At 43.7% G+C, this 14,922-nt stretch overlaps 1 protein-coding gene across 1 annotated transcript in view; it reads right to left on the reverse strand.

Moving 5' to 3' along the window:
* The window catches only part of snx25 (sorting nexin 25), a 63,212-nt gene extending 48,940 nt beyond the window's left edge, over positions 1-14,272 (reverse strand). The window contains exons 1-4 of the mRNA XM_062524347.1: positions 13,173-14,272; positions 12,319-12,403; positions 4,672-4,888; positions 1,160-1,332 (exon numbers count right to left, since the gene is read on the reverse strand). Coding sequence (XP_062380331.1) covers positions 1,160-1,332; positions 4,672-4,888; positions 12,319-12,403; positions 13,173-13,493 — 796 coding nt within the window. The 5' untranslated portion in view covers positions 13,494-14,272. The remainder of the gene's footprint in view (positions 1-1,159; positions 1,333-4,671; positions 4,889-12,318; positions 12,404-13,172) is intronic.
* Positions 14,273-14,922: the final 650 nt, after the last annotated feature.

Below are 14,922 nucleotides of genomic sequence, written 5' to 3' on the forward strand. Positions count from 1 at the left end.
TAACGCAGATGATAAGGCCTAAATGAGGCACCTTAAGGTTTTTTCTTACGCTTTAGTCAGGCACCGCAAAACAAACGCAACCCACCTCTACTGTCTAATGTCTAGTGTGAGTGTGTGTGTGTGCCATCACTCGGGTCTGTGTTTGCTCTCCTACCCATCAGAGTGCTACAAGGTTTATTTTTAGACATTAACACGACAATATCACCATATTATATAAGGCTGTGTCTCTGAGGCAAACCCAATTACGTCCCCGAGACTGAACTGTCACTCACTGCACGCCCCCGCTCACACAGCGCCGAGGATCAACCACTCGCCGCTGAAGCGTGTTTCCACAGAAACCAGACTGCACAAAACATGTCGGGGGGGGGCACTTGGGCAAATACAGTATAAAAAAAGAAATAAATAAATAAGTAAATAAATAATAATAAAAAAAAAAAGGATCCAATTTGTGTGGCGAGGCCCCTCTGTGAATCTCAGTGCACGGTGACATTCAGAACGTGTGCCACAGGAAAGCAGACACTCTCTCATGTAGTAGCATTGTCAATGAGAGAGGTATGAACAACAGCTTCATGTCAAGATCCACACCTGCTCCAGTGACGGTGTCTGTGGTAGAGCTCTGCTTGGCCAGGTCACAGTGGAAACCACCTAAACTTCTGCACATTACTGAACAGTTTAAATCAAACCACACGGACACAACTGTGGTGCAAACGTTGGCACGTCACCTAAACGTGGTGGGCGCACAAACTGGTGCGAGAGGAAAGCGAACCTTCTGGCCTTGCAGGCGACCTAATCGTGAGAGCTCATCGTGCGTGATACCGCACCATGTAAACAGGATGTAGCCTTGAACTTTAACAGCCAGGTGTCTCAGAAAGAGAGAGTCAGAGAAAGTTCAAACTTTCAGAATGTAACGCTAGACTCTGTACTGTATCCTAGGAACACCTCAAACATTCTGTCCAATCAAAGCAATACCATTTTTTATAGGGGTGGGACAATTCTTTCCATTGTACAGACATTAGTGCTTGACATGACTTAGCAACGAGATAGAACTTAATTATCTCTGTATTAAGCTGATTAGTATGGTCTGAGCATTGCGTTACGCTTTGCTGTTGCCGCTAGGGAACACATGTGCCACGTTGCGGGCATTTCGCCCGGGCATCACCTTTGTTGGCGACGATCTCGACGAGCACGGCGCGGAGACTGTGGGAGCGGGCGTCGCGGGTGGGCAGCAGACACAGCAGCAGCAGGCGGGCACAGCAGCGCAGGAAACGCTGCTCCTCCTCGGGCCCGCGCAGGCACGGGTGCAGACGGAACGCGCGCGCCAGCTCCTCCTGTCTGCGGAGAGAGAAAGACACAGAGAAAAGGAGGGATGAGAGAGGGGGCAGACCAGGAGAAGAGAGAGTAGGAAGGAGAGGGAGAGAGGGATGAGAAAGGGTGGATCAGAGAGAGAGTTTGGAAGGAGGGAGAGAGAGAGGGATGAGAAAGGGTGGATCAGAAAAAAATGTGAAAGGGAGAGAGAATGGATGACAGAAGCACAGGACACAGAGAGAGAGAGAGAGAGAGAGTAGGAGGCAGAAAAAGAGCAGTGATGGAGAGAAAGAAAGAGAGGTCACACTGCCGATACCTTGCCAGCTGCTCTATGATCAGCTCAAGGTTTCCTGCTGTTGAAAAGGACATGTTTCCCTCGACACCCTGACCCTAGCGTGGGTTCTCTAAAGCACCTTGAAAAGTGCAATAAACATTTTTTTCAAAAAGCACGAAGGCAGCAGACAGAGTGAGGACGAGCCAAGCAGTGGTGAGCAACAAACGGAAAAGGGACAGCTATACTCGTACTGCACTCGAAAATAGGCATTTAAGCAGTGAGAACAAGAGAGTGGGAAGAGATACCATGTCAGGAGAAAAGAAGAGAAAAGAAAAGATAGGAAAAGAAAAGAAAAGAAAAGAACAAACAGAGAAAGAGTGAGATGGAGAAAGAGAGAGGGTATGTGAGAGAGAAAGAAGCTGCTCATTCACTGGTGGCACTAATAAGCTATGCCAATTGATCAAGAGAGCGGAGATAAAATGAAGACCCGATAAGCAGCGTAATTGTGTGTGTGTGTGTGTGTGTGTGTGTGTGTGTGTGTGTGTGTGTGTGTGTGTGTTTACGAAAACCAATAAAAGGCTGACTTATCAGAGAGCCACAATAAACCTAATCAAGTCACAGGGAAATGACTCATAAAGTCAGCATAGGTACTTTAAGGACAGACCATAACAAAAAGCTGTGCTCAAGACTACTCTATTCTCATTGTGTATGTGTGTGTGTGTGTGTGCGTGTGTGCGTGCATGTGTGTGCGTGTGCGTGTGCGTGTGTGTGTGTGTGTGTGTGTGTGTGTGTGTGTACACAGTATGTGTGTGCGCGTGTGTACTGTATGTGTGTTTGTTTCATCCATTAAAATATATTTAAAAAAACGACCATCCTTTCAAAAACACTGACTTTAGAAGCCCTGCCGTAAATCCACTGGGCTCCAAGAACATGCCAGGTTCATGCATGAGTACAGGCCATAAGCATAAGCATATTAAGCATAAGTCAGAAGCACCTCCTCCTTCACCAGCGAACACTGCACAGTGCATGCACATGCATTCATTTGTCGTATAATCTCATCCATAGCAACAGCACATATAGTACCGTTTGGCTTAATGCATGCCAGAAATATGTCCACTGCCTTGGTTGTTAGCGAGACTCAGACCAGCTAGGTGTAGGGAAACAGAACATGTGCCTCCTCACCGCAGCACCACCACCAGCAGAACCAGCATGTTGCCTTTCCTCATTAAAGAGGTACTATGCAGGATTGGCTATTTCATCTCTGGTTTCTCTCGTTTTCGCTCGTTTTATGCTTACATTTTCTCTGCAGAGCTTCCCCGACAGCTTTAGCGTGCATATTTATACATGTATAGGCTATATTTAAATATATAAATTGCAAGCGTGGCTCTTCGTCTCAGACTTCCAGATGTAAACAAGGAGCGATCGTCTCCTGCAGAAAGTTGCATAGGGTCTCATTAAGTCACCTCTGCCCGCCCCTCCCCCCTCCCCCACCCTACGAGAGGGAAAAGGCTTGGCGAATTATAATGCCATTCAAATGCTAAATGTGTACCCTTTGGGTGCAGATTCACAACATCCTTTTATTCCCATGCACCAAGGGCTCAGGCAAAGCGCGGGCAGAAATCAACTGAAAATTCGTTGAATTCAAACGGCATTCAAAGTCAAGGTTTGAAGAGTAGTCGCAGTTTGAAGAAAAGCTTATTCATATTAACCAGGTTAAGCAAGAGGGTGAGAACACACATGTTTGTGTACAATGGCTAATCCCTTAAACTACAACAACTACAGTTTCATTTGTAGAGTGTAGAGTTTATCTGGACTCAACCAGACTCTTCTGCCTACATGCAGATAAGGACTGAAGTCTCATAAAAGTCCAACTATTCACTTTTTCTTTCCATTTCATGAGGCAAGCACTCCTGCTAACATACTAACTTACATCAGCAAGTCTGCCATCATTTCTACTCTGACTCATCCAATGAATCATTTAAAAAAGGAAGTGTCCTGCGGTCTACACTGACATGCTATTGGTCTGCAGGACACTTGTTTAGTCAATGCTTTTCAATAACCCACTTCCTGATGGTTCGATTACAAACAGCTGGAGAAGTCCGTTCTCAGAATTTGAGACCTGAATGTGGACTCCCCACCTTGTTGCCATCTCATTTATCCTCATCTTACAAAATAATTTCATGTTTTTTTTGTTTGTTTATTTCTTCCACTTTTTTTTCAGTAGCTTTTAGCCCAAGCTTGAAATCTTGCCTTCGGGCACCTCTCCAAACCATCTAAAAATAAATAACATGTGCCCAAGAGATGCCACTTAACACATATCCTGGAGCACAAGTGAACGAAACGCTAGGCAGGGCATCAGGGGGTCACCACTGGTTCCAATAAAAAGGAGGAGGGGCGAGCGAGGCATGCTCAACTTCTCTCTCGGGGGGGGGGGGGGGGATGTAGGGGGCAACGGTAATGCTGACGGATGAGGGTGATGACGCTGCACATTCTGACTGCAAACATTTCGCCGGCCGTAGGCAGGCAAGCTGACCCGGGTCAACAACACACTCAAAAGGGACAGAGGTTACTTCTGCTTTTTCAGCTTGGCTTTACATAACACTATGGAGTATAGTTCACTGGTTTGCCTACGGAGACCTGTAAAGAAAGAGCTTAATATGAGCTTAACTGTCGTTCACAATGTTCCACAAATTAATGTACTTTGCGGCTACACTATTTTGCATTATCTCTACAAGAAAGACGGGCATGCCCTAATATTTTGTAAGACTGTTAAGTAAAAACTGCTTCCATACTTAATTGTTTTGCTACTTAAAAACAATAATAAGATTGAAATAAATTGAAAAGAAGCAGACAGATTGCATTTGCTTTTGGGAAGACTTGGTCACCAATGTGACCAATGTGACCATTTAGATATAGCCCACACTTAGATACGCTTAGATACACAATAGTGTTCTATTTTCTTGGGTCATGTACTGCACCCTACCTGTATAGGCTACATTCCTCAGACTCTGAAGAGCCAACTCTGATAATCTAAACAGAGAGTTTATGTTGAGCTGTGTGCGCGGCGTGACACAGCCATCCCAGAGCATTACCTGGTGTTGGCTGCTTTGAGGTCGCAGAAGTGGGCATGCAGGGCCTTGACAATGTCATTGCAGACCAGGTTGACCATGTCCACGTCAGTCAGGCGGGAGCGGAGCTGCTTGGTCATCTCCCAGAAGTCCTCCGACAGCATCTGGTACAGCTGTCCCTCGTCCCGGCTGAGAGGCACATACCAGGACAGGATGTAGTCCCTGTAGCTGTAGTCGAACACTGAGGGGAGAGAGAAACACGTCAGCTCCTCTGATCAAGAGTAAAGGCCCATTCACAACAAGAACTATAAATAAATATCGCTCTCGTTAATACAGTATAAATGACGATATTCACACATAAAATATAACGAGAGACTTATCATCATCATTGTTGGTCAGCGTGGATGCTTTTATCGTTATGGTTTTAGTTATCATTATCGTTCTTAGTGTAAGTACCACTTAATACTAAAGCAGTCTACAATAGGGCACAAGTAAAGTAAAGGGTTCCAGTAGTGTGTTTATGTTTTTTTCCCCCTACCAGTAACTACAAATAATTACACTATTATTGCAACATGGACAACGGCAGTATCAAGATCTGAACCCAGGCCGACCGATTGTCAAGTGGCAACCCTTCATGTCCGCACAGAGAAAGTGATGTCACGATGCGTTGCCACACAGCAGCTCTTTTGAGAAGGCCGTGGCTGAACAACGGGAGGTAGTTGCCAGGTAACAAATGGCTGGTAGACTAGTACAGCAGCCAAGGGATTACCACGGCGACAGACACTCTCCAAGAACAGAACTTCCATACAGCACCACCCCCCACATGGGAGGCCTTCTTGATACACACAGTCAACATCTCAACACAAACTCAGGATTCCTATTTGATTGTGGTCCGCCATGAAACACTGCCCTTCGAGACCGCAGGAAAGTGAGGCTGGAAGCTTTTCATCACCAGGAGGTGGCCGCTGCATTTATGTAAAGTAACCGACAGCATAAACAGTCAGTGGTGTGTTTAAGTTGGTTGCAAACCCAACGTGGCAGAGATGCCCTACAAAGTCAAAGTGCAATATCTGCAAAAATTCTAAACAGCTTTTTTGTTCGTCTGCATATTAGCAGATACTGTAAAATGAAAACCCCTACAGGTATATCTCTAGGAAATGTTGCAGTAGATCAATGACATTTTAATATATTGATCGGAGGATATGGCATTCTATGTTGGTGCAAAAATGCAGATACTGCACTTTGGCTTCGTAGGAGTCTTGGGAGTGTCCTGGTTAGCACATTAGAAATCCATAAAAAGTAGACTGAACTGTTTGCAGCTCGTGGTAAATTCTACTGTGTCATGCACAGTACAGGGTCATGTGAGTCACATAGGGGTCCCACTCTAAGTCACATGTCAAATCCCATTACTTTTCCCCGACCAAAAAATGCACAGAAAGAAAAGGATCAGCTACAGTATGCACCCTACAGTATATCTTGCCTGAAGGGATTGCAAGATGTTGATGGGCAAAAGGTACAAAAATTCAAGCATGCTAACAATAACAACCACGCGTCATATGAAACGTGTGAAATGATCCAATACCCTAAATAATAACACTGCATGGAAGAAATGCATTTTGACAAATGCCTGGATGCATTTAAAACCAAGAGACTTTCAATCTAAATAAAAATGCCACGATATTCCATGCAATTCCACAACCCATGGTAACCCTGTGTAATCCTGACATTTGAAACAAGTTGTTTTGCCATATCTCCTTCCCACGAGACGCCACATTGTATCAGTGCTACTGAGAACACAGCAAGTTTTCCCACCGACCACCAGAGCGACAGCTTCAGTTAAACAGGTCTCGTCCCCCCCTCTTAGGGTAGGCCAAACCCTTTAGTGCGGCTTCTGCTGCCTTCTGCTGTGTGCCTTCTGCAAAACTGGGTGAGTCATTTCCTGTGGGGGTACCTCTCTCTCTCTGTGGTAGAGCAGATAATCAGAACGCCTGCGAGACTGCGAGCACTGAACACGCCCCCGGGAGCACAGCAGAGAGATGAGAAGCTCAAGCCCACAGACACATCTCTCATATTAAAAAAATAAAAAATAACAAATAACAAAGAAAAAAAAAGGCTCCATATTTGTTCAGGCTCCCTATGAACCACTTTGTTTTGAGATCAGGCTGCGTTCACAATGATAGGAGGGTGTCAGGAGGTCAGTGTACTGAGAGTGCTTTAGGTCTATAACCAGCCTGTGAAACAGTCTGGGACTGATATCAATCTGGTGTAGAAGACTGTGGTTTCCTCTAGGTCCTTTCACAATCATAAAGAGTGTAAACAATTCCCTGAATTAAGACTCATATCACAATCATAAAGTCATTACCTGAATAAAGACTCATATCACAATCATTAAGAGCATAAATAATTACCTGAGTAAAAACTCATATTACAAACAAAGTTGAACTGATATACCATTGGGCTACAGTTCATCCGAGTAACACTACTGTTCACATGGACAGTTTTGACAGCACAACAGATGGATTAAGTACATAAGAGACAGGGCATAACAGCATACAGACAACATACAGGCAGTCATTTTCTGAGCACTGTATTGCACTGGTGCTGGAGAATAATAATAACTGACTCCGGCTCAGACAAGTAGCATCTATTTCTTGCCGTTTTTGCTTCAAGCGGCCAAAACAGGGGGTGAGAGCAATGTCTATTCCATCATGCGATTCAGAAGCACCATATCAATATGCATGCAGCCCACAAGGAAACATCAAAAGCAGATGAAAGTTTTATTATGATAGATGCTTGGGCCTGCACGACAAGGCTCAGATAAAAAGAAAGATTGCCAAATTCCCTCAGGAACCAGCATTTTTCAAGACTGAAATAAAAGACACCTGATCATAAATACTACATGAGGAAAATGTATTTTCATTGCATTATTTAAAGACCTCTCTCCACATTCTGGAATACCAGACATACTGTAGCAGCGAAATTTCCTTCAAACCATCCCTCTGTTACCGTCTCTCCATCCCTCTCTCACTGTCTCTCATCTAGTTATGCTCTTGCTCTCTCCATTTGCCCCCTCTCCTCCCTCTCTCCATCACTCCCCTGCCGGAGTCTTTCGATCATTCTTCCTTTCTTTCTTTCTTTCTTTCTTCCTCCCTCCCTCTCTCCTCCCTCATTAAGGCAGCCCTTTTAATCAAATTCTTACAATATGTATGCGTCAGCGGGAGATGCCAAGATGACTGCTGCGTCCACCACCTGCTTTTTCCCTGCCCGCCTTCTCCGCTCGCTGCTGCTGCTGACGTCAACAGAGATGATGCATAACGCTCGTGCCAGGCAGGGATTCTCCAGGCCGCGTCTCTTAACACAGAGCAGGGCTTTTGTCTGTCAGAGAGGAGAGCTCGGCTGACGCCGACTGACGAACACTTTTGGGGTGTTCTTGTTGAGCGTGTTCCCATACCCCCCGTGCCCAAGGGTTCGAAAATTGCACTTACTCACTGACGGAGCAAGTTGTTTTATCACAATCTGAATAATGTGCTCATACATAATAAATCAAACTCTAGGGGTTACGTGCTAAAACTACAACATAAGCAGTGGCACTGAATGCTCTCAAAGTGACCCAAGTCACTAGGCTACAAGAAGACTGCTGCAGAAAGCGCACTGTGAACCACCAATGAGCTTTAACAAACTGCTCACTGCAAATCTCAGAAAAAAATGTATCCTGCAGGCACAGTGAGCATTCACTCGGTTTCCAATTCACTAAAGTAAAGCCCAGCAACCATCCGAGTCACAATAGCAATGCCTGCATGGGACCAGAGATGCATTCAAAGCAAAGTAAGATGACAACTTGGGAAACTTGAAAAGAAGCTAGGTAGAAGCACAGCAAAGAGATGATCAGTTGGAGATCTAATACTCATTTTCCCCCCCAACTCATTATTTTCTAGTAACTAGGCTATTTCAAAACCTTTGGGCAGATGCATCACCACATCACTCAGTATTCGTGCAAAATATAAATAAATAAAGACTGAATGAATGCAACCAGTTATGCAAACAACTCACTGAAGTTCGACTGTCAGCTTGTTTAGGTAAGAGGGTCTGATAAATTAATTTCACAACTGCATTCAGACATGTGAGATTAAATCAATGATGTCTCACCCAGGCCACAAGTGAAATTTATAAGCAAGCCACCAACCACAAGACTCTGAGATAAGGAAGCTGAAACTAGCACTGTAAGTAACTGTCAATCCCATCAATCAACTGAGATGCATTCAAGACATGTGATACAAGGGAAAAACAGAGAAAAATGAGAACTTGTGAGCACCACTGTGTTAGAGTTCTGTATGTTTTACAACATATTTTGACTGAAGTTAACAGATAAATGCTTGTGTATGGTCAGGTCATTTTACATAGAAAGGTCTGAACAGGAATAAGCAAAACTGACTGCAGACATGTAATTCATCATCAGATGATCATGAACAAAACATAGAAAAATGGATGTCTGTGTTGTTGAGGTCTTCCTATAGTATCAATATACACACCGCACAGCCTTTTTGTGCGAGTTATGCATTTCTTTTCCAGCAGACTTTGGCTGAAGTTTACTAACTCAGCCCAGGCCTGGACCCTCAGGCCCTGCTGTATCACTAGGCCCTTTTCATTTCCATAAAACATGTGAGCCTCACCCTCTCCACCACCACCACCACCCTCCACTGAGTGCTCACCAGCTCCAGCCACCGATACAGACAAACAGGCATGCGTCACCTCCCCTGTTCACTCATATTCACTGGACACTTTGTGGAAGGTACAATAGTGAGAGGGCCCATTAGACTTTGAGTGAATATCGCTGTAAAAATGAGTTACAAGGTCTATTACAATCTAATGCCATGATATCCCCGGTTCATAAAAACATTACACTGTCAAAAGAGCATGGAAGGATGGATGAGTGGTGTGTGTGTGTGTGTGTGTGTGTGTGTGTGTGTGTGTGTGTGAGAGAGAGAGAGAGAAAGAGAGAGAGGACCCATTCACAATATCGCATAAAGGAGGGAGAGAGAGAGAGAGAGAGAGAGAGAGAGAGAGAGAGAGAGAGAGAGAGAGAGAGGGAAAGAGCAAAACAGAGACTATTTAGATGTACATTAGCAGTAGAGCTGCTCCACAATGGCCTTCTCTCCTTGAACAGAACACAAGGGGGAAATCGAACACTCAAACACTCACACACACACACACACACACACACACACACACTCACACACGATCCACTGGCACTAGAACTGGTCCGCCACCATGGCATTTTGAAACCCCGAGAGCACGATGGAGGGAGGATCAGTGTGAGCGTGTGTGAGTGTGTTTGTGTGTGTGTGAGAGCATGTGTGTAAGCTTGCTAATGAACATGAGTGCACATACTGCATAGCCTGCAATGCAATAACAGCCGTGTTTGTTGTGGGAGAAAAAAAAAACAGGCTAATAATGGCAGATTTTTCTTGTCGTTGATAATCTTCTTTGCTAGCAGTTCAACTCCCATGGGATGAAATGCACAGTATGCGAGCCTGGATCCATTAATATGCAATATGACTCACCACATTGACCACGTCAGTTCGCCAAAAAAAAAGGATGAGAGAAGGTGAAGAATAAAGGTGGGGGTTGGGGGGTGGGCAGAACGAGAGGTGCTTCTGATTAGCTTGAAGGCTTGATTGCCTCCTCCCTCTAACTCATTTCGACAGCTCCAAAAACCCAATTTCCATTCCTTCAAAGAGCTCCATCACCACTTAAAGGCTATTTCAAAAGTTAATATCTAACAGCCTTGGGGGGGGGGGATAGTCCCTCTCCCCTCCCCTCCCTCCTGAAAGAAAATGAGAGGACGGAGGATGCTATTAGCCCCTGTCTCTGGTGCGATCTAATTACACCCACGTAGCATAAGAAGAGAAAGAAGATGGGCGAGAAAACCGACAAACTCCTTCTGGGAGTAATGACTTTAATTTCTGCTGAAATCTTAACTCAACGTGGGACCACTGCCACGGAAGTAGAGAGAATAGGCTGTTTTACTGTTTTGTTACCACAATCTATGGCTTCCGCCAGAGAGTTATTGCATTGAACTAGAGTTGGGATCGCCTACTGTACATGCACAGCATTGTTGGTCACATTTCTCCATCAACTACCATGGCAAATGAAATGTCACAGATAATTCATCCTTCAAGCTTTATCATCTCTTCTTAAAATAGCATGGAGTGCATCTGTCCTTGAGAATTGGCGAAGTGCAGTTACTCCTGACAACAGGAAGCCCACTTGAACCAAAGACACACCAGTCTAGTTTTCAAGTACAATAAAACAAAAAGTACAATAAACTATCAAATCAATTAAAAACATATTCCCTAATCACTGACAGTTCAGGTATAAATGACCAGTTACAGTCAGGATATCGTCAGTAACTACCACTGCACACACTACATGCAATCTTGAGTCTAGAACAAAGCAATACAACTCCAGCTACAAGGAAAGCGGTTAGACCTTCTAGCACCCTAGAACACTTTCCTTGTGAATCTAGAATCTAGGGAAATACATTGTGGAATCGATGAAAAGTATCTGTTAAATGTAATGTAGTGAATTGGCCATAAACTAAGATAGCTCAATCAGGTGGTCTACAGCCAGGACATGCAAAGCCTTTCTGAACGACTGATTCAGACAGGATAGGATGGTGACCGCAATATGGGTGAATACTACTGATGGTGAAATACAGCAGCACAGACATCAGTCATAGATATGCATCAAATTGCTGAAGAGGACAAGGCAGGTTGGCCTTTTACTTAGTACTGTATAATGCACCATCCATCACAAGGATGCTTTTCCCCACACGTGAATTCATTTTGAACCTATACTGTCGTATGAATAAGAGAGGTCATTTTCTGAGCAACAGATCAACAAGGTGATGCAATAAATCACGGCTGTGAGGCCGATGTTTTCCCATCACATCTACCAGGTTGATAGTCAGTCTCTCTCTTTCGTTTTCTCTCTCTCTCTCTCTCTCTCTCATACCCATCTTCGCTTTCTGGACGTGATTGTCTGTCAAGTCAGTGATTCAGAGTGTAGTGTGTCCACCATCCATTGGGCAAGTGCAGGTTGTCTGACTTTGACAGGTTTGTCTGTGCCAATTTTCCAATCTCCCCAAAGGGAGTCACCACGAATGGACACTTGTCAACCGCAAATGTACAACAAGTGTGCCTCCTGAAGTCAAGGACTATTTAGCTAAAATGTGACATGAAAAACTATGGCAGAATTGGGACAGGCTCTGAGGTCAGATCTGAAGACAGAGGAAATATTGTTTAGCCTAGTTGTTGATTACCTACTTGATATTACGCATACACGTCAATCCATTTGAAATACAGACTCTGGCAATGCAACGACTTTGCAAATGAGTTTATGATTTTCGTATCCAAAACAAAACACTTTGGGAGACTTTTAGAAAGTGTCACTGTGTGAATGAATGGATGCTGCACATTTCCCTGAGAGATGCACGCAAGCAAGCACATTTTTCCCCGTTGCTAAGCACAATGCAGAAAAGCAGCTGGCAATTCTTGAGTGTTGTAACAGACCAGAGGAATAAACCCACAGTCATTCTGGTCTTTAACCCTGCCATGGGTGAGAGGGAATTTTCTTCTACATACCAAACATTCTGGTGGAAGGATTACTCACCTTCTTTGAGGGCCTTATCCACATTGTGTGACACCACCACTCTCCTGGTTTGTGCAGAGTCCAGTATAGGCACAGAGAATCGTGCCTGCAAGGATGGAAAACATTAAAAACTGACTGGCAGCACATTAAGACCACCAGACACATGCAACAGATATGATAGAAGTCATGCATGGAGGCTATGTTCTTTCCTTTCATTCAAGGGGATATGCTAGAGGTAAATGGCTGAATACGTTTTAGAAATTATTACATGTGGCTTTAACAGACACAAAATGCTATTGGGGTGAGGTGTCTATGTGCTAAACACATCTAGTTTACAGTCACAGAGAGGTATTGGAAAGAGATTTTGGAAATCAAACCGATTACCAAAATAGTTGATGTGCAATTATGGTTTATTATTGCTGCCCTGACCTACATTTGCTATCAAAAGACGGCTAGCAGCAGAAATGTAATTTAACAGGGTTCAAGACAGCTGTACAACTGTTACTACTTGAAAGAAGTGAAAGAAAATGAAGATAACTAGGTGATATGGTCATCCTTCCATCGTCATGTAGGCTATGCCATTGCCAGTGCAGCTGATAGGGGATCTAATAGCCTAGCCTATATCAGAAACTAAATACATAACTAGCCTACGTGGTCTTTCTGTTCCATGCAGCACAATTTCAATCAAATTAATTGGGGACAGGTAGCTATATCACACTGAGAGATAACAAATAATAACATGGCCAAAGCATGAATGATCTCACTCTGCTTGCAAGGTGAACTTGATATCAAAACATTGGAAGCAAGGCAGCACCTGGTAGCATTCCATGCCCATAGCTACTGTACTGTACATGGCAAAGTTTTCACACACTCACCATTAATTTGTTGAAGAAATCCGACAGGTAAGAGGATTGCCTCTTTGAGGTGTCAAAATTGGTGATTTTGGGAGGGCTCTTCTTCACAAGCAGGGCGATGCTTCCCAAAAGAAAACAGAGCAACGCGAAGGACACATAAATAAACAGCTTCAGAAAGAAGGACGTAACGCTGATTCCCCCATATCCAAACTGAAAGAGGACGGCTGCTGCGATTCCGAAGGCGACAGCTGGCAAAAATCGGAAAGAGGAATAGGCAGAGGCGCCGCTCGGCATCGGGGCATCGGCACTATTGCTGCTCCTGCCATCAAGATGATGCTGCATGCTGCTGAAAATGACATGTCCTCAAAGGCGCAAAGAGGACAGGCTTTATGCCTCTGGAATATGTCCACCTTTCATGCATCACCATGTAGCCTTATCAACAAGAAAGCCATTCTTCCGGGCATGGAATGGGATCCCGAAAAAGTATCAGACGCACACTGCATGCTATTCAGTTTACGCTCACATTAATGTCGCTATACGTACCACGCCTCACAAGTAACGGTAACGTTCACATAGGCAAAGGTGTTTGTCCATGCACTAGTTAAGTGACACCATAGTGTCAACACTAACTGAAGCTGTCGTATAACCTTATCGTAACGTTAGCCATAATACATGCTAGCAGTATATCAGTGAGTGTTACCAGGATAAGTTTGCAAGGTAATTCTACCGGTGCCTAATTAGAAAGCCACATTAGCGTTTTTAAGTATTACATTCAAAACAATTATTTAAATACAAATTAAGATAACTGCAAAAACAAGGAAAGGGTCGTTAGAGCAAGGCAAAAACGTTAGCCCGTTTGGTTGCTAATTAAAAAAAATAAGGTCCTATTTACAGAGCTAGCTCGTTAGCTAGCTACGGCTATCCTTCTTCAATATGTCATGGTTTAAGTTTCGGACCGCCACGGGTAAAACATAAACAAAGTAAACCATATCTAAACAAATTGCCGTTTTCCGACATCCACTGCGACTGCTATATCCATTTGTGTAGCGTTACATGTCAGTTCAAACAATTTCTGCCCTATCAATCCTTAAGTCTTTAGCCATGCAGCTCACTGGTCCTCCTTTCTGTCACTCCAACCAGTCGGGAGGAAACAAATATCCTCGATACACGTGAAAGGTGTGGACCAATCGCCAGAGAGCATCAACACCTCATCCCATACCACGCATCTGTGTGCTTATGGCGATTAATATGCTGCACGTCCACTGTAACATTTACCTCTTTAACACCTTTTAGTCTGAAAGTAGGCTATATGAATCAGATTTACAGCTACTTATTTATTTGAAATAGGCCTAGAAAAATAAACATTTTCGGGTATAATATATAAAAAAAAAAAAAAAAAAAAAAACATTATTAATGCCTTTTTGGTTTACTGTCATGTTTTCTTCCATTTAAAGCGTTCTTTTCATTTAAATGCGTAATTTATCGACTATATTGGTTATTGGATATTGGACATTGAATATTAAATAGGCTATTGGATTGTGTATAAAAGACATCTAGAAGACTTTGATTAGCCTACTTGTTTTTTTCTCTTTTATTACAATTATAGGCCCAGATCTCCCTGTCACACCTTTTCTGTCTAGCTAGCTTATATTTTAACTAGGCTCTTTTGATCCTAATGGCTATTTATGTCATATCCAGGTGCTCTTGCGCCATCTGCTGCTGACCATGCTGATGATTTAAAAAGAAAAAGGGGGAAAAAACCTTGTTCTGG

This window comes from Sardina pilchardus, chromosome 21, assembly GCF_963854185.1.
Source record: "Sardina pilchardus chromosome 21, fSarPil1.1, whole genome shotgun sequence".
Lineage (NCBI taxonomy): Eukaryota > Metazoa > Chordata > Actinopteri > Clupeiformes > Clupeidae > Sardina > Sardina pilchardus.